Below are 24153 nucleotides of genomic sequence, written 5' to 3'. Positions count from 1 at the left end.
TTTAACATGCGCGTATTTAGAGAAGGTGTTTTCCATAAACCTTTTTTAAAAATTTATTACACCACTCAAAGCTTTTGAAACCATTCTTGGTTGTCAATAATCTCACAGGCAAAATGTCAAAGAACCTGATCACACACATACTCAAACAAAAATATAACCTATTATCTTTACTGCTTATTAGCTAAACAATAACATGTATCCCCTACAAACAGGAAGAGATGAAATTTGAAAAAGGCAAAATGCTGCCTTAGTGTCATTTTAAAGAAATCATATTTTATTGCAGTCTTATAGAGAAAGTCCAAAAGATTTGTTCGTTCTAATTAAAAACTGGGTTTCGTACACCGTTCAGAATTGGGCTACTGCCTGACCACTTCCTGTGGAGGAGGGTGAGAGAGAACACACAGAAAATGATGCTCATAATTCCTAGAATCACTATTCCTGATATCAGTGCACTGGTGACTGAATTCATTTGGAAAGCAAATCCATTTGGACCAGCTGCAAAGGAATAAGAATTAAAGAAGAAGATGTTATACTACTATTTTACAAGCCACAGGAACCATATAGCTATATTTATTTTATTGACTTTATTTGATTTATTTACATAAAAATCCTATTCTGTTTCACTGTAAAGAATACAGGGGGGGGGGCTTAATTATTTTCAAATGTAATCAATGGGATTAAAAGATGTAAAGCTTTGGCTGGATGGTGACCTCTATTTGTATTGCTATAAACTTTCTCTCTTAATACAGTCCACACTCCCAAATCATTCTTACAGCCCATTCCTGAGCTTTTGGCGGCTGGGGACAGCGGGGAGGAGGTGCCACTGCAGCACCTCCTAAGCCGTTCCACCGGCCACTGAAAGCTTGAAAAATGCCTTTTAAATGCTTTTTTTCTTTTAAAATGGGGCTTTTCGCCCCATCGAGAACAGCAAGGCCGCGCCTGCTTTTTAGCAGGCAAACTCTCGCTCTTCTCCCCACAAGCGTACCCGGGGCAAAAGGGGACAGGAGGCTGCCAACAGGCAGCTCTGTCCCCTGGAATACTCCAGGAATGCCCCCGGGATGCGGGGACACCCCCCCCCCCCCGGAACGCCAGAGCGGGCCTTTACACCAGTGGGATGCCAACGGAAGGCCCCGTCAGCATCCCAGGGTGGCACTGCCACAGCAGAGCCAGGAGACTGGCATCCGGGCCTCCCCACCAGCATCGGGGCCACTTATGGTGGTGTAAGTAGCCCGTACGCTGGCATGGGGGGGCAACACTGGTGCAGCCCCTTCCTGGCCTCCTGAGGACTTTCGTCCTTAGAAGTCAGGAATGTGCTGTTAGTGTTACAGCTTCTTAAGGAAACTAGGCAGAACCCACTTACAATAATATAACCAGGATTGTAACCATTTTTTAACGTTAAACTCTACTTTGACGGGTAGAATCAGCTAAGCATTTAAAGCTAGCTATATGAGCTGAATGAAATACTCAAGATTAACCATTTGCTTCATTTATAATCCATATATTCTCAGTTTAAATTAATATAGAAAATACAGCAACATAACTGACTAAACCGATGGAATTCCCTTATTCATTACTGTAAAAACCAAATCATTCTGTTTTGAAAAACAGTTCTCAGTTATTGATACAACTTACCAAGCTGTGAATTATTAGTTGGAGTCTCATCTGCAAAAAAAATAAAAAGAGATATTTCATGATCTCAAGATGCTATTTCTGTAGCCTCTTTCTATTCAAACAAAATCTGAGATATTTTAAACCATACCAACTGTTTCTAGATTGCTCGTTGGTCGCTATCAGTGTATTTGTTAGACTCAGGACATTAGTTATAAGAAAAAAATCATTTGTAGGACAATTAATAATCACGGCGTTGTTATAAAGAATGGTTTCACATAACCATTATTCCTTTTTGAAATGTTTTTTTTCTTTTTCTTTTTTTAATAATGCAGAAATGGAGCGGGTAATATCCTCTTCCCAGACCTTATTACCTTTCCCTTTTCTCTCAATCTACATCTTATCTTGTCTCCTCTTCTTTGCTTTGGAATATGGGATCAATTTGCAATTGCTTGCCTACACAGCAAAGAATAAATTCTCAACCTCTTCTTAACAGTGATTGGCAGGCATTTGAGATCATTTCAAATACAAATTCAATATGTGGAGGAGAGATCACACACGCCGTCCCCATTTCTGATTTTAATCTGAAGATCAGAACAGAGTCTGTGCACATGTAAGGCTGTCTTTGCAGTTGGGAACCCTGTTTTTCAAATTTAGCAGTTGCATGGAGGGAACCTAGATGATTGATCACCCGGTATACTATGCAGCCTGATACTGGGAAGCATTTAGTTAGCAACAAAGCATTTATTTAGGTTTTGAAATCATGTAATGTAGGAGAAAACCTGATTATTCTTACCAGTCCTTGTAATGATGGGGCCAGCAGAGATGATAGCACTTCCAGAAGTGCTCTGAGGACTCCAAGTGGTTCTCTTTACAGCATCTCTTCTTTTTCTGTTACTGCAAATCTGGAGGGTCATTCAAAACAATCATGACCTCAGAGTGGAGAGAGTTATTTTCCTCCAATATAGATTTTATGGTTGCCTTTAAAGAACTGCTACATTTTTATTTAACTAATTGCACACAGGCATTTACTTGCTGCAAAACTACTAAATTACTAAGTATAACATCATTCATGCTTGTTTGCATGACTGGCCAACTGCGTAAGGGGAGTGGTAAATGCTTCCTTGAGAGTGGGAATTATGCCGCCCATTCTCAAGGAGGCAGTGATTACACATGTTCTTGAAAAAGAAAAACCCTCTTGAGCCCTACTATTTTGGAGAAGTTTTGGCCAGTCTCCAATCTTCCATTCTTGGGCAAGATACTAGGGTGGTTGCTTCTCAGCTCCAGGGGTTCTTGGGAAAGACTGATTCTCTGGACCCATTCCATTCTGGCTTCAGGTTAGAATTTGGAACAGACACTGCTTTGGTCACCTTGGTTGATGACCTCTGTAGAGAACTAGAGAGGGGGACTGCGACCCAGCTAGCTCTGCTCAATCTCTCAGCAGCCTTTGATACTATCAACCTACTGAACTATCAGTACTAGGACTGTGTTACAGTAGTTCGAGTTCTTATCTTGGGGCTTAGTCTCAGAAGGTAGTATTGGGGAACTCCTATACTGTCCTATGTCCTTTGGCCTGTGGAGTTCCTCAAGGTTTGATTTTAGCCCCCTTACTATTTAATATCTATATAGGGTTGTCAGGTCCCTCTTCTCCACCGGTGGGAGATTTTTGGGGCAGAGCCTGAGGAGGATGGGGTTTGGGGAGGGGAGGGACTTCAATGCCATGGAATCCAATTGCCAATGTGGCCATTTTCTCCAGGTGAACTGATCTCTATTGGCTGGAGGGGAAGGGAAGGCGATTGTAACCCACTTTGAGACTTAATTAATTAAGAGGATTAAAGAGAAATGGAATGTAATCCAGGGTGAATTTCTGGAATAAAGAAATGAAACTGCGAAATCTGATCATCCCTATTTTGTATATACTTTCCAGGCCATAATATATATGATTCTATAATGTTTTATTTGCCAGAATCAGATAATCGTTCCTCTCTCATCAACTGATCTGGCTGCAGATGCAGCTTAGTTCACCATAAACCTGATGAGAACGTGAACCAACCTATTACCTACAGTGATTCCCTTAATTATAACTGCAGTTATCACATGATTGACTAACTATATTAAACTATAAGCATGAATCACCAATGGTCTATACATTGGCAATGGGAAAAACACCACAATAAGCTTTTCACAACAACTTGAGGCCATAGCATGAATTGAATTGTACCTTAGAGGCGATTCAATTTCACATTTTTATAGAATGCAAATTTTAAAAAGGGCAGAACCTTCTACATTTAGCTCCAACCATAGCATTACCAAAACACTCCAAAACCTACAGGAGCAAGAAAAGGACAGTCGTCTGCTCTGCACAGCTTTGTCACACAATGAAGAAAAACTGTGGACATTTTCTGATTCTTGTGCTTCACGAAGCGGAACACCTCAAAGGAAAATCGTCCCATCTGACTCTTGCCATTTTCAATTATAGTTGTCTGAGGGTCCTTGTCACAGCTGAAGGAAAAGATTGAAAGTGATATAACTGTATGAACGGCTTTTTCTGGTTCTAGAAGAGTAGAGAAAGTAAACACAACATTCAGATTCCCCCTTGTCTCAAAGGAAAATGGTAAACACCAAGCGAGAAGCACATAAACACTGTTCAGAACTGCCAGGCTTGAACTGCCGGTCTCATAGAGCAACATTTGCTCAATGTCCTGTGGATGGTGGTTGTCTCCTTTTGAGCGCTACTTCTCCTTATCCACACTTCATCTTCTACTGTTAACCATAAATAATAATATTTCCTTGTCACTGTCTAGTATGTTCCTGAAGAACAGGTTAAGACTTTTTTCATGGCTTCTGATTCCTGTTCCTATTATCTGGTCCTTCTGTCATCTTGTTCTGCTGCCCAAACTAGTCTGCTACTGCACTTTCAGGAATCATTCTCTTGTGTCTGTCATGAATTAGTGTAGTTGTCCTTTCGTGTGTATTAGCAGATGCCAGGCACCATTTGTTTCCTAAGCGTTTTGCAGCCAAGAAAGCAAGCATTTCTTAGTCTTGAGGGTAAGAACCTTATTATGTTTAGTCAGAATCCCAGTAAATTCATTAGGACTTGTCTTCTGGTAAACATGTTCAACACGGAGTGTTTATTTAGGCTCATGCATGGATTAAACCTTGCAAAAATGTGAAAGTAATAGTAACCTAGCCATAGGATGTTCCTCTATTAAAACAAGCCATAAGGCCAATTTACTATCATTTAATGCCCAAGGCTACCCTTTTCTGCATGATGGCAATTCAGACTGTCTTCAGCCATTTTGTTTTTGTTTTGCTGTCAAGTCAGCTGACTTATGGCAATCCCTCATGGGGTTTTCAAGGCAAGAGACATTTGGAGGTGGTTTGCCACTGCCTGCCTCCATGTCATACCCCTGGTATTCCTTGGAGGCCTCCAATCCAAATACTTGCCAGTAGCAGAAGAAGAGTAGGTTTTTATATGCCAATTTTCTCTACCTTTTAAGGAGACTCAAACCAACTTACTATCTACTTCCCTTGGTCTCCCCACAACAGACACCTTGTGAGGTAGGTGAGGCTCAGACAGTCCTAGGAGAACTGTGACTAGCCAGAGACCACCGCTCATGTGGAGGAGTGGGGAGAACCCACTCATGTGGAGAACCCAGTTCTCCAGATTAGAGTCCACTGCTCCTAACCATTACACCACGCTGGCTGTCTCTCAGTACCAGCCCCCAAATCTTTAGCATTTTCTGATCAGTATTAGTTACTGTGACTGTGTTGGCAATACAACAGTGTTTAAAACAACATGTATAGTAAGGAGTAGAAGTGTGCATTCAGGAAAGCCGAACCGAAAAACCATGGTTTGCACTTACCTTGCCACTCAGAATTCCAAACCTCAGTTTGGCACCCAGCTTGGAATCCTAGTTTGCAGAGCAAATGCAAAGTGAAGTTTTGATGTAATGGGAATTTATGATTTGCCACAGACCCCAAATTAGTTACTGCAAATGATAGCAGACATCATGTAAGTGAGTCCAAGGCTCCCTTAAGGCTCATTCATGTAGCATCAAAATGGCATTATAACTGTACCAAGCCAACATAAATCAAGGCGAGCAGGGGTCACTGGGAGAGTGGGGGGATGTAGCTGTGAATTTCCTGCATTGTGCAGAAGATTGTACTAGATGACCCTTGGGGTCCTTTCTAGCTCTCTGGTTCTATGTTTCTGTGATCACAAATGTCCAGTTTAATCACATGTTTTACTAGATATTTGCATCTGATGTATGGTCAAGTTTGTCTTTTGATTTGACAGGGTGATACAGATGACCATGCTGCCCCAGGGTATGAGTGAGTTGCCAACTGAATGGATTCTCATTTCAGATTAAATGCACTGAAGACTGTATCCTTGGTATATATTTGTTGAAGGAGTCATGTAGAATAGATTCCGCTAATGGCTACATTATTTACATGGACTATTGCACCAGTATCAGAGTGCTTAGTGCTTTTGTTATGGGGTTGTTTGCTAGCCTCAGTAGCTCTTTTCACACACATAAGCAAACATTAAATTCAACTAATACATCATATAAAATTAGAAGCTTTTAAGCTTATTTTTATAATAATCCATAAATTTTATGTCAATCCAGCACAACAGTGTAGCAGGAAAATTTTCAAAAATGCCTACCTAAAGAAGAGGTCATAACGCAGATCATCATTTGGATTTCCAAATGGTGTAGTATAGCAGTAGTCCATCAAAACATTCCATCTGTGCAATGAAAGTTAATTAACTGTTAACAACCATTATTATTGAATATATTCAGTATGCATGCATTGAAAGTGCTGGTTAATAACTTTAATATGTGCTGTTATCTTCTATTATGATTCAACAGAGGAACAAAATTCCTATCTTTCACTGAAGCAATCTGGCTTTTCATTACTATATTACATATGATACTGAACAATGGTTACAACATAACTAGTGTGGAGTTATAATTCTGAAGTCTGTTAAGTGGTATAGATGATATAGTCACGAAGTACAAAATTGCTTTATTTTATCATTGATTTGCTGTCATTTCATTGGCTTCTTCAGACTTCATGAGATCATTAGCCAGAACTACTATCTTTTTTAAAAAAAAATATGGAGGCATCTACATTTTGTGTTAATTGATTACTAATGAACAATCAATGAAGGTAACCCCATTTTTTTAGCTGAGTGAATCTATAAATTTGCTGCTGAATGGGATGCCTCAACAGCAAGTCCTGCCCACTGACCTAGAGAGTGAGAATTTCCCCCTTAGTGCCACTATTCAGTTTCATACTGGCTGCCAACTCATTTCCGACAACATTTCTTTCACACCCTTGCCTTTTCCACAAACACCTTCCCTTCGGTCCCTACTTCTCAGAGATAGAGGAGTTTGTTAGAAAGGTGGATGATAATCCTAGAAACATAAGAAACTAAGATGCATCCTGCTTGGACAACCCTTTTTATAGAAGATGATGAGGAACAACTGAACTATGCCTCACAAATCTAGGGGGGCATATCAACACTTACAAATTGTATTAGGTTTCAATGCTTAAAATTATCAGACCATTTTTGTTTTCCAAGGCAGCCCCGTGGTGCAGAGTGGTAAATTGCAGTACTGCAGTCCAAGATCTGCTCATGACCTGAGTTCGATCCCAACAGAAGTTGGTTTCAGGTAGCTGGCTCAAGGTTGACTCAGCCTTCCATCCTTCCGAGGTGGGTAAAATGAGTACCCAGCTTGCTGGGGGTAAAAGGAAGATGACTGGGGAAGGCACTGGCAAACCACCCCATAAACAAAGTCACCCCATGGGTCAGGAATGACCCAGTGCTTGCACAGGGGACCTTTACCTTTACTTAACAATGCTCAGTGAAAATACAGTCCCAGGGCTAAGTGTAATTTTGTTCTGTTGGAGTTCCCTTATATTCTCTTCTATGGACAAGTAACTTCAGTAGAAGGATCTATTCTTAATGTCTTATTGGAGCTGCAAATGTGATCAGTACATGGCCTATTCACTCTTTTCCTTTAAAACCTCAAGCTTGGCTGTTAGCCTGTCTGGAAAACTGAGCAAAGGAGCTTTCACCTTAGCTGCTAGCAGCAGGGTACACTTACTGGCTCAGCACCAGAGGTGTGCACAATTTTGGGGGGTATTTTTCGGGTTTGGTTTTATCAAACCCAGAATTTTTCCAAAAAATCCAGAAAACCCAGATTTTTTTGTAATATTTTGGGTTAATAAACCCGAACCTGAAAAATACTGAAAAAACACTGGATCTTTCAGATCCGCCCTGATGGCCTTCTCTGGGATCCAGGGAAGGCCAGGGGTGGATCTGGAAGCAATCCATGCTGCGGCGTCGATTTCTGTCAGCTCCACCCTGCTGGCTTTCTCCGAGGTCCAGAGAAGACCAGGGGGACGGCTCTGAAAGCAATCCAGGCTGTATCCAGCCCCATCTTCAGTTTGCTTCAGGGCGGCAGCAGAGCTCAAGCCAAAGCAGACTGGAGGCAGGGCTCCTGTAGGGCTCCCCCATCCTTCCCCCTCCCTTACTTACTTGCCCTTAGCTTCGGCATGGCAGCAGAGCTCTCGATAAGCACAATATAATATACACTTTGTTATGCTACACAGGATAATGTGGATCACTGAGGTGTATAACTGTCCTACATCTAAAAACTCGGGGCAGGAAACACCATTTCCTTTTAATTACTAGGCTTCTACAATTTGTATTTCTCCATTAAAAAAAAATCCTGGTCTTTTTGTCTTTCAGGTATGCTGGTAAGCCATTGAGCTAACTCTGGCTGCCATCTCTCATTGTAATAAAAGTACACATATATTCACAGCATGAATTATTATCCTGTATAGCTGCAGCTGATCCAGCTTTAGCTGAGTCTGAGTTAGCTAGACTGACAACATAATCAGAATCAGGATCGGCAGATTATGTGTGAAAACTCCCAGAATGAAAAATACTTGTTCGAGGCTGTGTCCAGTGACGGAGCTGTGCTTTCAATATAGACCCAAGCTGAACAATCGAATCTATCAATAGCTATGGTGCTTACATGCAAGTTATATCCCCAAATCCTACATATGCTTGAGAGTGCCTAGGAACTGACATACGGTGAAGCAAAATGAATCATATAATTTATAATACCTGCCATCAAGGTTGGTTGCTCTCACACCTGCAAAAATTTTCGTCTTCAGTGGTAACCCTGTACTAGGGATAATCAGCTGCTGGCTGTAGGTTGAGTCCTAGAAAGGCAAACAATCCTGTAATGTTATTTATTTTATTATTTATTTGAGGAATTTACTCTTCAAAGTGCTGCTTGAGGCAGCTTATGAGCAAAAGCAATATTGTAAAGTCATAGAACATCAATATATTATCAATATAAAAACAAAACAAGCCATTAATATACCAGCAACGTAACTCTATATAATATAAAAGCTCTTGTAGTCACTTGATGGGGTTGCCAAATTCATGCTACAAATGCTATGAGTGTATTAGACAATTGCTAATAGAATTTTTTACATGGAGAGTTTATAAGTAACAAAGAAAATAGTTTACAAAGCATTGCTTCAAAACACTTATGTTAAAATGCATGTTGCATAGCTGAATGTCCGGACCAAACAAAGAGATGGGCAAAGCACAGGTTACTAGAGTCAGCTGCAAACTGGCAGGGCCAGGAGCTCCTTCGTTCTTGCCCATTTCTGCAGCCCTTCCTAGACCAGGTGGCAGCTGCCTGGGGGAAGCACATTTTCCTGAGCCACCTCAATGAAGTTCAGGATAGACTTTAGAAGGAGATCACTTTACAAGTAATCCAAGCCACCATTAGGGGTGCCAAACTGGTAAAAGGCAGTGACTTAAGAGCAGTGCATGCCCATCAGTCCTTCTCAGCCATATGCCACTGCCACCCCAGGTCCAGGACAGGCTTTACATGCAAGTGCTGCCTCTACAGTCCATCCTGGCACTCACTGGGGTAGCTCAAGAGGAGGGGCTCCCCCTCTTCAGCTGCCACCACCTTGCCCATAATGGACTGCAAAAATGCTGCTTCTACTGACCATCTTGGTCCTCACTGGGCAGGAAGGAAGGAGGTCCTTTCCCCATGCCACAGCCATTGGCACTGCATCTGGAGCCTCACCTGGACTCTTCTGGAACAACAGGATAAGTTCAATGGCTTCATCCAACCTTGGGTGGAGAAGAAGCAGCTGATATGTATTTAATCCATTCCTCACTGCTTTTCCCATGCAACACCTCCACAAAGCCTCCTTTCTTCACTATATGCATTAAACACACACTTGGGAACAAAATTTTGAATCCTATTACTCTCCTCTGCCTACCATACTCCTCTGAAAACAGGTGTTGTTGGGTGGTCAAGAATAAAAAAGTCATGCAGCATAGGGACTAAAATTAGGAAGAAAAATTAGGGGGAATTGTTTCCCCTTTTCTTTCAGTAGTGGGTCACATGGGAAGGGGAAGGCAGGGAAGGTCTGTTGAGTTGCTTCCAGTTTGTAGGATCCAACCCCAAAGTGTCTAGAATAAGTGCACTGGGGGATGAGGGAATTTTAGGTGAAAGATTAAAAAAACCCTCCCTCTGAAATGAATGGCACTTGTGCATGAGAGTGGCTTTATCTCTCACTGATTCTCATTATATATTGGGAACCACATAAAACTGGATCAGCACTCAGACATAATTCAGCATGACCAAATGCACTTACAGTGAACTGCATTTAATAATGCTGTAAATTACAGAGAAGAAGGTGGTGTCAGGATATATCGAGTGCATACCCAATGGAAAGATATGCGGCAACCGCAAGTGGTGCCAGACAATCTATAAGGAAACTAAATCAAATGGTAACCATCATATGTGAATGGAATAGAAAGTAATCTAATATGTCATGTAGAATCTACACACCAAGTTGAGAGATATATTAACAGAAAAAGAATCCCTCCATTCAGTTTAGCATTCTTTCTTAATGTCAGCAAAATGATACCGACCATTTTTCAAACCGTAGTATTTTTATTTTTCTTCTTCAACATTTCTGGAGATATCCAGAATAACTTCCACATAACCCAGTATCATTTGGATTTACAAGGAACCCTATAGGAATTAGGCGCCCAGACCCAAGTGGTACATGCAGTCACTCAAGGAGCAATCCTGTGTACACTTCTGGCCAATTCACATATTACAAATGTCCATGTGGCTGCCACAAGGATTTTGGATTAAACATGCACTGAAATCTTCATGTTTACCAGGTGTGGTTTACCAGGCCTTATTCGGATCAGGACCATGGGGCACATGGAAAGGCTTCAGCTTCCTCCCCCCTGCCATTTTCTCAACTAGAAAGATCCAAGGATATGATATTTGTTCTGTTGGGGAAATTAAGCGTAGCTATCATGTTTCTCAACATACTAGTTTGGATCCTACCTAAAATTTCCACGGGCACAAAGAGGAGGGATGATTTTTACCAGTTCTCCCCAAATGTTTCCTGGGGGTCTCCCATCCCCTAGGAGCAGTGTTTGGGGGTGTCTTAAGCTCTTTGTACCCACAAAAATCTAGACAGTATCAAAGCCATCATATAAAATTAAAAGTGAGTTCCTTGTGGCAAACTGGGATTAAAGATCTTTTCCCCATAGACTTCCTGAAGCCGCAACTGCTGATAGAATTCCTCGTTCCTGTCCGAGCTCATGGCTCCCTGCTCTCCCTCCCCAATGCCTGCAGACCAGCTCAAAGCAGCGCCTCAACTCCGCCGCCACCACCAGCAGGCCGCTCTGCCCCGCTCTCCCGAGACTAAGACTTGATCTGAAAAGGCTGAAGACCGTTATTTTACATCATACATGGAATCTTAGCCTTCCAGGACAGGAAAAGAGCTGGTTTCCTAGGGATAATGAAAGATACTTTCCCCATAGTAACAACAGAGATGAAGTCTTTTTGGGTAGGCTGACTCCCCCATATTGATCTCATGGAGTTTCTTCTAGCTGTGAAATGAGCCCTAGTTATACTTCCTGCAGTTTCCTACAACAGCCATAACTATTATCTTATTATTTTCTCCTCATAGTAGGGTTTTCTGCTTCCACTTAACTGCCTTTTCGTCTGGTTGAGTTTTTGATAAAAAATTGGTGTATAATATTGTCAAATGTTAATTAAAATACATATATAATAATGGCATTTGAATTATTAACTTACAACACTAATGATTTGTTAGCCAAACTTTATGGATAATGAAGTGAATTAAACAATAGCTTCATGCTTGTCCAAGGCTGCTTGCTTTTCTAGAAGTATTTAAGCCGCAGATTCCGATAATGGTGAAAATTGTACCTCAATTCATTATGCAAACACAGCAGAGTTTGACTAGAATGTATTAAATTTTAAATCTATGGAAATGACTATACTTCATATTCATGTTTAATTAACTGTTCCCCTCACAAACTGAGGGCCTGACCCTAGCAAAACCCCTTAGTCATGAGCATCTCTTGTTCACCAAGTTGTCCCAATAAAGCCAACAGTAGATTTATGCATATACATGAAGTCAGCAGGAACACTGACAAGAACAATGCAACTCCCCCACCATGAGAAGCAACTCTATATGTGAGAAACACAACTGCATTAAATTAGGATTGGGATCTTAGTCTGAAAATAAAATCCACCAGTTTAATATTAAATATTACACCACAAAACAAAACATGATCTTGAGATGTCACTCAACAAACCTATCCAAGATTTCCGTCCAGAGTATTTCATGTTGTCATATGTTTATATCACTTTAACAGTACAATGCTCCTCTTGGGCATGGAGCTTCAAGCCTACATTTTGTGAACCTAGAAGAAGTTGATTATGGACACTGGAAGCACAAAATTTGCCTTAACTATATTGACAGTGGGGGAGGGCTGTTTTTGTTTGAAGAACCAAGTATTTCCAATTGAAATGGTACAAATGCAGAATGGTCACAGGAACAGATATGCACCCAGATTATTGGGACACCCATATGCAAGCTGCAAGATACCATATGCATAAATCCTTTCAATTTTCAGTGTAAAGACATACATAATATGTTAGAAGGTAGTGGGAATGGTTCAATAATACTGTCAGTGCCAACCAAACAAGTGGTCTCTTTCTGTCTTGTAGGACTCTGGAAAAATATTTTGCAGATTTTCAGCATCACTGAAGTAAACTGACAGATATGCTGGGTGGGTACTTTTGGCTAGTGCTAATATCATTTACATTCAACCCCAATTAAGGGAGCAGTTTTGTTATTGTTTTAAAAGTTTGTCATTGTATTTGCTAAGGTACAGGATGTGCCTAGGGGAACATCCATAGTTCAGTAGTGGAGGACACGTTTCATACATATAAAAATTCCAGGTTCAGTAAGTGTTGGGGAAGACTTTTCTCTGCCTTAAAGTCTACAGAGGTGTTGCCAGTCAGAGTAGACAGTGTTATGCTAGATGGAACAATAGTCTGACTCTATGTCAAGCAGCTTCCTATTGATCAAGCCATTTATATATATGCATACATATATGAGCCACTTTGAAAATAATTGTACAAGGCAGACAGCTCACTTTTTTTAACGAGTAAGACAACATTAAAAGTGGGTGCTGACACAGCTCCTTGGCAAGGGCAGCAACTGATGAATCTGACACTGATCTTACTAACACCATAACAAATTGCAATAACTTGAATAACACCAAAGATGAGAAATGCTGCCCATAGTATGCAACATTAGTCTTCAACCTAAGAGTATATTCATAGTATCAATGTACAGGAGGGACTTAAAGGAGTATCCTGTGAGTAAAAGGTTTATCAAGCAAATGCCTCTGGGTACATATTTATACAAATCCCATCAAGAATGGTTCAACTGATATATTGGTACCTCATACTAATCACACCATTTTGTTCCTGAAGTGTCAAAAAAACTTTCCACTTTCTTCCCTTTGCTACATACAAGTTATCTTATTTAAAAATGGAAGTAATATATTTATTCTAGCACATTTTATTGTGCTCTGCCAAACTTTATACTATCAAGCAGCAAAACTTACAAACATGAAATCTGTTTAAATGGAATTGGAAATATTCTGCTACAATATTAGTAGCTCATTCACTATATTCCATCAAAAGCACTAACTTTTAAATCAACTGCATGCCTTATAAAGCAGGTCTATGATGACATGAATAATAATACAAAAATGTAATTTACTAAAATGTTACTTGAGAGATGGAAAACTAGTTTTTTTAAAAAAATTAGTATTCAAATGGCTCAATAAAATACTAATCAAAAATAACATTTGGAGCACTAGTGTTGCTATTATAAATTAAAGTCAGTAAGACCTTTTTATATTTCTCTTCCAGTGTCCCTGTTTATGCAAATAAGATTACATAGATTCAAATCTGATGATAATGTTAATAAAATAAAAGCTCAGAATTCAAAATATTAGTCCTTGTACTGCTCAAGAGAGCCTCAAATAAACAGCAGTATCATCCTATAGACAGTGCTTATATTTTCTACACCAGTAACTGCCCACTGAATTTTACACCATGCTATTGCCCCATACATAGTTAGGATGATGGGATATGTCCTTCATTTGGGGATATGAAGAGCCACTAGATTTCTGTCAACCAACTTAGTACCACACCTTGCCATGGAGCACTCACATTCAGTCAATGATACCTTCAGGTGACCTCTTTCATATTACTAATAGCCTAACAGACAATTGCCCGGTTAGCCTTATGAATTTATGATGCTGCTTTATACTAGTTAGAGTGCTGGTTCATCTAGCTCAGTATTGCTTACTTCAATTGTCAATGGCCAAAAACGCATGGTCCCTTAACCCACTTTATTCCCCGTTTCAGCCAGGATCAAATTGACCCGGGCTGGGGGGAAACTGTACGCCTTACCTTGAAAAGCAGGGACAAAACTGTGTGCAAATCCATCCATGTAAACAGAAAGTGCGGGAGACGTGCACAGTTCCTGTTTATCTTGAAACACCACCGCCCCCAGTGATTGGTCATTTCCCAGGGCAGGGAAGGCCCTCATTGGTCAATTTGAAATGACCAATCACCGGGGACATGGGGTGTGTGCCAAACTAAACAGGAACTGTGCACGTCTCCCACACTTTCTGTTTACATGGATCGATTGGCACAGTTTCGTCCCTGCTTTTCAAGGTAATGCATACAGTTTCCCTCCCAGCCCGGGTCAATTTGATCCTGGCTGAAATGGGCAATAAAGTGGGTTAAGGGACCATGCATTTTTGGCCAATGACTCTCAAACAACTAAGGCAGACAAATGCTCTGTGGTCCAATTTAGCTTGGGGGCATGGCATAGAAGGAGTAGCCTTCCCTACCAGGCCATTTTCCAAAGCTGGAACAACTACTAGATGATATGTTCAACATGAGTTTCATGTCCCAAAGACCCCTCACCCCCTGGGGACCGCCATTTGTGTCATGGTTTATTATTCCCCTATTCTGTAGATGTGTACATCTGAGTGTGGGGCTAGACATGATAGATGGAGCCTGAATTAGGGTGATAGTAAAAAGCAGTGAGTCATGCTAAAGTAGAAAGGAATGCAGGGCAGCTTCTCTATCAGCCATAAAAATACCCACCTGAAGAAGGATTCAATCAAGGGCCATTTCCTCCAATGACCTCAGATAGCGTTGCCAACCTCCAGGTACTAACTGGAGATCTCCTGCTACTAGAACTGATCTCCAGCCGAAAGAGATCAGTTCACCTGGAGAAAATGGCTGCTTTGGCAATTGGACGCTATGGCCCCTCAACCCCATTTTTTGTAGCTGGTTTGGACTCATCCTGTTACCCCAGCCTCTCAGTTGGTCTTTTGCTTCTCTGCTTTACAGACCAGTCTCCTCGTCTCCTTCCCCCACCTGGTCAGTTTTAGCTCCTGACACTGCTTCTTCTTTGCCAACCCCCCTTCTCTCCAAGAGCAAGCTCATATGTCTCTTCCCTCCCCCCTTTTAGTTATATTCCCCAATAGGTAGGCAGTTTTGCTAGGAGGAGGTTTTGCATTGCATTCACTTGACGTTTTTCCTTTCTGTAACTTTATTTTTGCATATGTATTTATTTCATGGCTTCTCTTCTGTCTTTTAAATAAAAAAACCTTCTGTTTAAGAATCTTCTCCCCCTCATTTTTCTGAGTGTTGATCTGAATCTGGACCTTGGTGTACACAGGCTACACCCCAAGTATCGATGTACTCAAAACGCACATGTTTGTTCATGCTAGCAAGGGGACACCTTTGCATGTCCCTGACACATGTAGACTTATTTGGGTAACAAGTTGGTTCCACTGATGTGAGTTGCAGTCACATGTAATATTGGAAAACTAATATTCCCAAGCACTCTGGGACTAGTTCCATCTTGGAAGAACAGTGCAGGAGAGGTTTCAGCCTTCCCTCTCACCCCATTTTCCCAAGCTGAAACCATAACCATGTCACATATATAGTCTACTTCGGCCCTGAGCCATGGCCCTGCCCAACCTTCCATCTTATACTGCTCACTCAAAGGGTACTCTCACATGAACACATGAAGCTGCCTTATACTGAAACAGACCCTTGGTCCATCAAAGTCAGTATTGTCTACTCAGACTGGCAGCAGCTCTCCAGGTTATCAGGCAGAGGTCTTTCACATCACCTACCACCTGGTCTTTTTAACTGGAGATGCCAAGGATCAAACCCGGGACTTCCTGCAAGCAAACCAGAGACTCTTCCACTGAGCCACAGCCCCTCCTTTCCCTTGATCCTGGGAATAAAATCTTAGAATGAACTAAGACAATCACACAGGGGGTTCTCCAGCAGAGAAAACCTTTGCTTCTTTGTACTTACATTGTAGAGGAGTAAATTCAAAGTGCTAATAAATGTGCCATTGTTCTCTTTTACAGATATAGCGGCTGATGACCTAAAATAGATTTAGAAAGTAAAGAAAAACTATCAATAAGATCATTTCTGTGTTGCAATTTCATATTTCAGTGCTGTTTGTTGTTAAATTGATTTTTAGAGTCACCACAAAGAGTAAATTCTTCTGTTTGGTTATAAACTACCCTCAAGTATAAAATTTATAGTCGAGAATCTGGCAGGGCTTTAGCTATTCTTAAAGTAATAGGCCGTGTTTAAACAATGAATCAGACAAATAATTAGCTAAGAGGCTAAATGACAGAAACAAAAAAGTTAACTCTCCATGATGTAGAGCAGCTCTTCATCAAAATAGCATTGCTTTGTCATATATTTAGTGCTATACTGTTGTGCCAAAAAAAATTACAATTAGCTCAGGATACTTCTTTAGCTATTTGTTTTGAAAATGTCTACCCCAATGTACTGTCCATATATTATTAAGAATATCTTACAAGATGAAGGAATATTAATGCCAAAGGTTCTTATTAATAATGAAAGCAAAATAAAACCAGAAAACCAGGGCATTGACAAAAAAAGCCAAAGGTGGTAAAGCAGAAGTAAAGTCTGAGCAAATAAAACAAACTAGTTAGAGTATCAAAGCAGCATAGAAACAAACATAAAAATGGCAATCAGCAATTGAAAAGATTATAACAAAATACACTTTGATTTAATTCCCACCAAGAGCAAACAGGGACGTGAAAGTTGCCCTGGAGCAAACCAAGCTAGATGGCTCCTGTGGTGATACAAGCCAGTGCTGCATAGGTTACTCAGCTCAGCAGTGAAAACAATGGGTATTAGTTTGCCTGTTGCTTCCTCATGAAAACTGGTGGCAAGGGGACACAAGACAACTGATGAATGGACACAGTTACCCTTTACCAATGAGAGCTTTGAGCCAAGTGGCCCCTAAGGCTCTGGCAGAGCTGCTAGAGTTTGGTTATGCTTGCTCCTAGCTACCAACAGCCCTCTACAGCAGTAGCTCATTGGGAAATTTCCCTGTAAATTAAACGGCCAGTCCACCCCTAATTTTCCCCTCAAAGTCCTTCTGGAAAAGTGCACTTTCACCAGTCTATGGAATGCCAAAGAAGAGACTAGACACTTTGTGAGAAGGGGAATATTTTATTCATTTGACAACTACTGCTTTGCTATTTACATGAATTTTGGATGCAAATTTCATCGTAAAAGCAAGCAACAAAGCACAGACTTTTCTGCTAAACCTATTCTACAGTAAACCAAATCCTTGGAACTGATTTTCTTCTTGTAATTAAATTTTCCTTCTTGTAATTATTCTACTACTCCTTTGTCCTTCACTTTTATTCTCATTCACTCTTCCTAAAATTCTTAAAGCTACTTTGTACAGGCAGTAAAGGGACCGACATTTGCACAGATGGCCGGCAGGGATCTGACATGTTTGTACAGCATATCCACTCCCTTTTCCAAAGCACCAGACAAATACCATAGAGTGTAAAGATAATACAAGGCTCTCCGTTTGACGCATAAATCCTTTCTTAAAATACCAATGTGAGAATCATACTTACGAAGCAAGTTGTGTATTGTTGACCAGGTATTCCAAAGGATAGCTACAACTAAATTTATACAGAAGTCCTGGTAAATAGCTGATAATTGTTGGTGGATCTGGAGTGTCTATATATCCTGAAACATTGCCTATCTGGACTGTTGATATATTGCCATACGCATTAATTCCTGGGACCGAGGTTACCTATTCGGAAAAAACACCATTTATTGGATGGCAAATTCTATAAGAGAAGGGGATGTTTAAATAACGTAGAGGTGGATGATGAAGTTTAAATATCATCCTTATAGCATTATTGGAATATTTGCTGCATCAAAGATAGCTAAGTAAGTAAGCAAAGATGCCATTATCATAAATAAAAGGAAGAATGACTGCTGCACGGGAATTGTTTACCTATGGAACTTTCTAAAACCTGAAGTTGTAATATGCACAGTTCTTTCTGGAAATTAATAAAGCAAATAAACTATTAATTTAATTTGTCATCCCTAAAGCATTTCTGGATTTAATCTTCAGGGCTTTAAACAATTACCTAGATAAAATTGAATTTGGCTGGGAAGTCAGAATAGGGTTGCCAGGTCCCACCTCGCAACTGGCGGGAGATTTAGGGAGGTGGGGTTGGGGGCGGTGACCAGCATCATCTAAGCGATGACATCACTTACAGTGTAACTGGAAGTGCCGGCGTGAGGCTTTCCTGCCTCCTCCTCACGAGTGCTAGAGTGTCAGTGCTAGAAACCGCAAGGAAAAGTGGCCGGGGAGGAAAGCTGCCTGGGAAACCAGGGACGCCGGGCATAGCGCGGTAGAGAAGGTTTGCACCCTGGAACACCAGGGAAGCCGCAGAGATGCAGAAAAGCAAAAAAAGAAAGCCCGCATCGCCAAAAAACAGCTGAGCGGTGGGGGGGGGTGCAAAACCAGCTGGCTGGAGACTAAGATAGGAACAGGGGGGGTCAGGAAAAGCCTCACGCCGGCACTTCCACTTATACTGTAAGTGACGTCATTGCACCGATGACACTGGTCACTCCTCCTCTCTTCCCCCACCTACTTCTGCCCACCTACCAGCTGAGAGTAGGCAGGCAACAGCAGCAATGGGCGGTAGATTGCCCGCCATAACCGGGCAGTTGGCAACCCTAAACCAGAAGGAGTTGGGGGGGAGGGACACGGCAGGTGGCTATCAGTGATGGCATGATGTCTCGTTTGAAAAGCCCAGAAGTAACATCACACTTCTCTACGAATTTTGGAGATTCCTAGAGAAGACTGACAACACTTCCAGTTTTTCCCAAGAACCAATGTCATTCCATCAGTCCAATAGCTATTTTTACATTTTTCTCCTGCCATCACTTGGAGTGGCCGACTTAAATGGGGAGCCAGGGATTCCCTGCCAGAGCACTGAAAACGTGAGAAATAATGTAGAATCCACTATGGTGCAGGGATTACTCAGTGACATTGACATTTTTATAAAAATGAAAAAAATGAAAAAATAGTAAGAATAAGAGCAGCAATAAAATAATAAAGCAGTAAACATAACACTCTGAAATAAAATAATATAGGACTATATCTGTTTAATATCTGTGCACATTTAATATGTACAAGACTTTTATCAACTTTTTATTTTGTAGTAAAAGCCAACTTTTAAAAGATCACTGTTTTTCATATTGTCTCAAATCACTGGAATTGCTAGAATTCTTTGAGTAGCCAGCAAAGGATATGGAAATCCATAATTCTCCAGTTGCCAGTAAAGTATTGCTGATTTCAGCGCAACTGCCCTGTGGTGAGCTGTATGAAGTACATTCTGTGGTTTTGTTTGTTTAATATTTTCTACGTTGGTTTTTTTTTATTAATACCATTACTAGCACAAACGTGGAAAAAATCTCTTCAAAACTGTTTAGAAAAGCAATAGTGTAATGACAAGCAACTACAGCTGCTCTATCTATAAATATGTGATACTTCCAAAAATAAATACTTCATACCTTAAATCACAACAGCCTGAGAAATTTTCATACTTGAGAGAACAGTGATACTAAAGGTTTATAAATGTGTAATATGGTAAAAATTATTCATGATAATCCTCAAAAGTAATCTTATTCTACATTTACAAATATTGGTAAGCTTATACATATGGAAGCACTGGGAACTAAAGGCACTTGGTGGATTGGGCCACCAACTTCACACTTGGTTGCCTTGTTTGCTGGAAAATTGATAGCCTGATGGTTTCTGTATTTATTTGACTATTTTATCTCGGTCCTACCACACTTGCTGCCTTATGGATGCCACATCACATAAATACATTAAAACATTATTAATTGAACATTGTCAATCAAAAACAGAAAAAGTAATAAAAGACCCCAAAGGCCCCCCCAAAACCCCATCTACAACAACTTTTGTACAACAACTCTGCTACATGTGTTCAGTTTCCCAAACTTCAATTGCCCTTAAAAGCCTCCCTAACCAGAAAAGCTTTGCAATTACTTTCAAAATAGACTAGAACGGGATTCCTCCTCACCTCCTATAAGAAAGTGTTCCAAAGAATAGGTGTCATGGCCTAGAGAGAACTTTCTCAACCTTGGAAGATGTGATGGACTTTAGGGATGAGATGCTCGACAGACACCCAAACCTTAAGCACATAATGGTATGACCACTATATCCCTTACCAACACACCAGTCACTTGCTCAATAAAAAAAAAAAATCCAGGGTATGACTTCTTTTATGGGTTGGACTCAACACATATGGTTGCCATGGTGGCCCTTGTCACAAAACTTCCATAGTGTTTGTCTGCCCCCGGCTGCCTCATTGTACCCCGCCTATCAGGGTTCCACCCTGAACTGAGTTTTGCTGATAAGAAGGGACGTCTGGTGTTTAAAATTTTACTTCCCCAACCCCCCCCCCCCCCGCCTGCCCTGAGAACAAAAAACTCCTTCCCCTCTCTGTCTGGGTTGGTTAGTTTGGTATAGGGATGCCAGCCTCCATGAGGGACCCTTGGAATTACAAATCACCTCCAGACTACAGAGATCAGTTCCCCAGAAGAAAATTGATGCTTTGAAGGGTGGACTCTATGGCATTGTAACCCACTGAGGTCCCTGTCTTTCTCAGGCTCCACCCCCAAATTTCCAGGAGTTTCTCAACATGGGTTTGGCAACCCTACCCCCCATCCCCTTCCAGTAGACAGGGCGGACCTGGCAACCCTAGTTTGGTTAAAGCTACCTCACTGAAGAAATTTTTTTGAACCTGGCCACTTTTGCAAGCCAGAAACATGTTTGTGTGCTTTCCACAAGAATGAAAAAAGGCTTGGGGGGGGGGGGTCTTTTCTTCCTCTATCTCTTACATTGTATTTTTCAGCCCCATCTGAGTTCTTTTTAGTGTATGTGAGAAACTGGTGAAAAGTGAATAGATTTCCCTAAACAGTCGGTTCATACCCAAAGATCAAGGTTGCAATAAAACTTTAATAACTAAACCTAAATTCTAGAAATCACAGGTATTTGGAAACCATCAGTAGACCATTAGTTTTAGGCAGAATAGTAAAGAAGAAATGAAAAGGTACTTTGCTAGCTAATCCTATACTTACTAAGAGCCTCTATATTCTTTTTCATGGGAGTGGATCCAGAGCATATTAGCACAGTCTGACAGGGTCTGTCCTTGACATCAGATTCTGGACTGGAGTCTTGACATGGAACTCCAATCCAGGCTAACAATTTTATAGATTTTCCCACTGCATAGGTATTCTCTTTCTCACCCAATAATAAATTAAGGTGCTCATTCAAAGTTTCTCTTGAAGAGTGGCTTTTGACCTATCACAAATCTGACTTAAAGGCATTGTTAAGGCATTTTCAAGGCACCAAGGAGGAACCGGTAATCTTCCATCACACACACAGTTTAGCCAAATGGTGGAAATCAAGACTGGAATTCAGACTCCTTACCAGTTTAATTGATCATTCTAAACCTGTCCCTCCCTTCCTGAGTTATAATCTAGAATTTAATGCCCCCATCCCCCAGAGAAGCCTGTGTTATTCTAAGAGCCCATTTATTCTTTCATAACAGCCATGAAATTCTGAGCCTGGGAAAACTAGGGAACCTCAGCAAGATCTTCAACACCAGGCAAATTGTGCTGGGGGTACCAGCATCCTTGCTGAGATTCCCTGGGTGGTGGGTGGGCGCAGTTCAGGATTTCAGGGCTGTTTTAAAGGAAAATGTGCCGTTAGAATGACACGGGGATGGGGTCATCATCACCACATCTGTCAGGGCAGCTGACTGTGAGCTAGGAAGAGGGTATAGCACAGAGGTTGGACTGGAGGGACTTCAATGCCATAGAGTCCAATTGCCAAAGCGGCCATTTTCTCCAGGTGAGCTGATCTTTAATGGCTGAAGATCAGTTGTAATAGCAGGAGATCTCTAGCTAGCACCTGAAAGTTGGAAACCCTACAGAGACAGGTTAAGGAATTCTTTGTCTTGGGAGACAGCTGCTTTGGAGAGTGGACTGTTTGGCATTATACCCTGCTGAAGTCCTTCCTCTACCCAAACCTTGCCCATCACAGGAATTTCTCAGTCTAGAGTTGTTACCCTACTTCTCAATGAGAACATTTAAATGTTCATTCCAGTTTGAAATGGGATTAGTAGTTTTCCAGAAATGGGCAGCCTATCTAGCTCCTCTAAATTATGGTAGGCTCATGACTGAGATGGCAAACTTCAAGGTACCCTGGTTCAAAGGAACTTCCTGGTAAGTACTTTACCTTTCACAGCCAACATTCAAATTCATATTCATTTTTTTAAACTTTATGCAATTATAAATTCCACTAAGCAGTATATATTGCTCCACCCTCTATTAGTAATGTGTAGCCTCCAAAGCCTCTTGCCTTACCATTAAAGCGTTTCCACAGGCCTCCAAAGTGCTGAGATTGATGATGAAAATGACCACTGCTGGAAAGGTGTTGTTATTTATAAATCCCCGGCAATGGGAATCCCCATGTTTCCCATTTAGTGCCAAATCAGTTTCAGAGTAACCAGAAAAAAGGACAGTGCAAAAATTAATCTTCATAGTAATTGCTTGTACTCCACAGTAGACACTGATATCTCGTTCAGCTGCAATAAAAAGGAAAAGGAAACACATTTAGGAGCCTGCAGTTATTTATTAATTTGTAAAATGTTGGAATTGTATGTTGACCAATCAAGTACTCAATGTGGCATCCAAAACACAATAAAATGAATAGAGAACTAACTGAAAATACCAACACAATCTAACAATTATCTTCAGAGTGGCAACAGTCTCTATTGAAGCAAATGGATCTTGCTTGGCAGGGAATTCCATAAAGTAGACACTACTAATGAAAAAAACCCAGACTCTACACCCTCACTGACCTCACCACCATAATGAAAGGAATTAGGGTTGCCAATGACCAGGAACTAGCTGGAGATCTCATGCTATTACAACTGATGTCCAGCCAATAGAGATAGTTCATCTGGAGAAAATGGCCACTTTGGTAATTTGGGGAGGGCATTGAAGTCCCTCCCCAAGCCGCACCCTCCTCAGGCTCACTCCGGTGGCAAAAAGGGCAACCCTAAAAGGAATGCAGAGTGAAGCTGCAGCAGCAGATTTTTATACCTCAGAGGATATATGAGTGAAGGTGTTTCTTCATAGATGCAACAGCTACATGAAAAATTATAAATTATGTAGCCTGTGTTGTGACTCCCCCCCCCCACTTTACTCTTTTGGTACTTCCTGCAGTTAGTGGGCAGTAACAAGAGGGTCTCCTCTATCCCTTTAATGGCATTTGCAGAGCAATCCGAAGCAGAGTTACACCCTTTTAAGACCATTAACTTCAATGGGCTTAGAAGAGTGCAATTGTTTTTAGGATAGCACTGTTAACGCCTTTTTTGACAAGGTGTGTAAACACCCTACATGTAGCAACAAACCTATCACACACATATTTTGCCAGTCATTTTCCACTCTAAGTATCCATTGCACCTGCGAACATGCCATGCAGTGTATGTGAATAAAAATGGCATGAAAGAAGAATGGTAATAAAATACCTTATTGTACAAAGTGGTCCATTTAAAGCTCTCAAACAACCCCAAATGATGCAGGAACAGGACAGGAAAGCTCTTATATGCAAAGAACTTGATAATGTGGCCTTTACACTAATCTCTGC

At 41.0% G+C, this 24153-nt stretch overlaps 1 protein-coding gene across 1 annotated transcript in view; it reads right to left on the bottom strand.

Annotated features, from left to right (window-relative positions):
- Positions 1-316: 316 nt before the first annotated feature.
- ZPLD1 (zona pellucida like domain containing 1) overlaps positions 317-24153 on the bottom strand; it is a 32735-nt gene continuing 8898 nt past the window's right edge. The window contains exons 2-10 of the mRNA XM_056858679.1: positions 22866-23086; positions 18023-18204; positions 16422-16494; positions 8753-8850; positions 6278-6358; positions 3939-4110; positions 2405-2513; positions 1633-1662; positions 317-495 (exon numbers count right to left, since the gene is read on the bottom strand). Of these exons, the coding sequence (XP_056714657.1) occupies positions 317-495; positions 1633-1662; positions 2405-2513; positions 3939-4110; positions 6278-6358; positions 8753-8850; positions 16422-16494; positions 18023-18204; positions 22866-23086 (1145 nt within the window). The remainder of the gene's footprint in view (positions 496-1632; positions 1663-2404; positions 2514-3938; positions 4111-6277; positions 6359-8752; positions 8851-16421; positions 16495-18022; positions 18205-22865; positions 23087-24153) is intronic.

The sequence above is a fragment of the Euleptes europaea genome, chromosome 12 (genome assembly GCF_029931775.1).
Source record: "Euleptes europaea isolate rEulEur1 chromosome 12, rEulEur1.hap1, whole genome shotgun sequence".
In the NCBI taxonomy this organism is placed as follows: Eukaryota; Metazoa; Chordata; class Lepidosauria; order Squamata; family Sphaerodactylidae; genus Euleptes; species Euleptes europaea.
The sequence above is the reverse complement of the archived record's forward strand: the minus strand, read 5'-3'. Positions and strand labels throughout refer to the sequence as shown.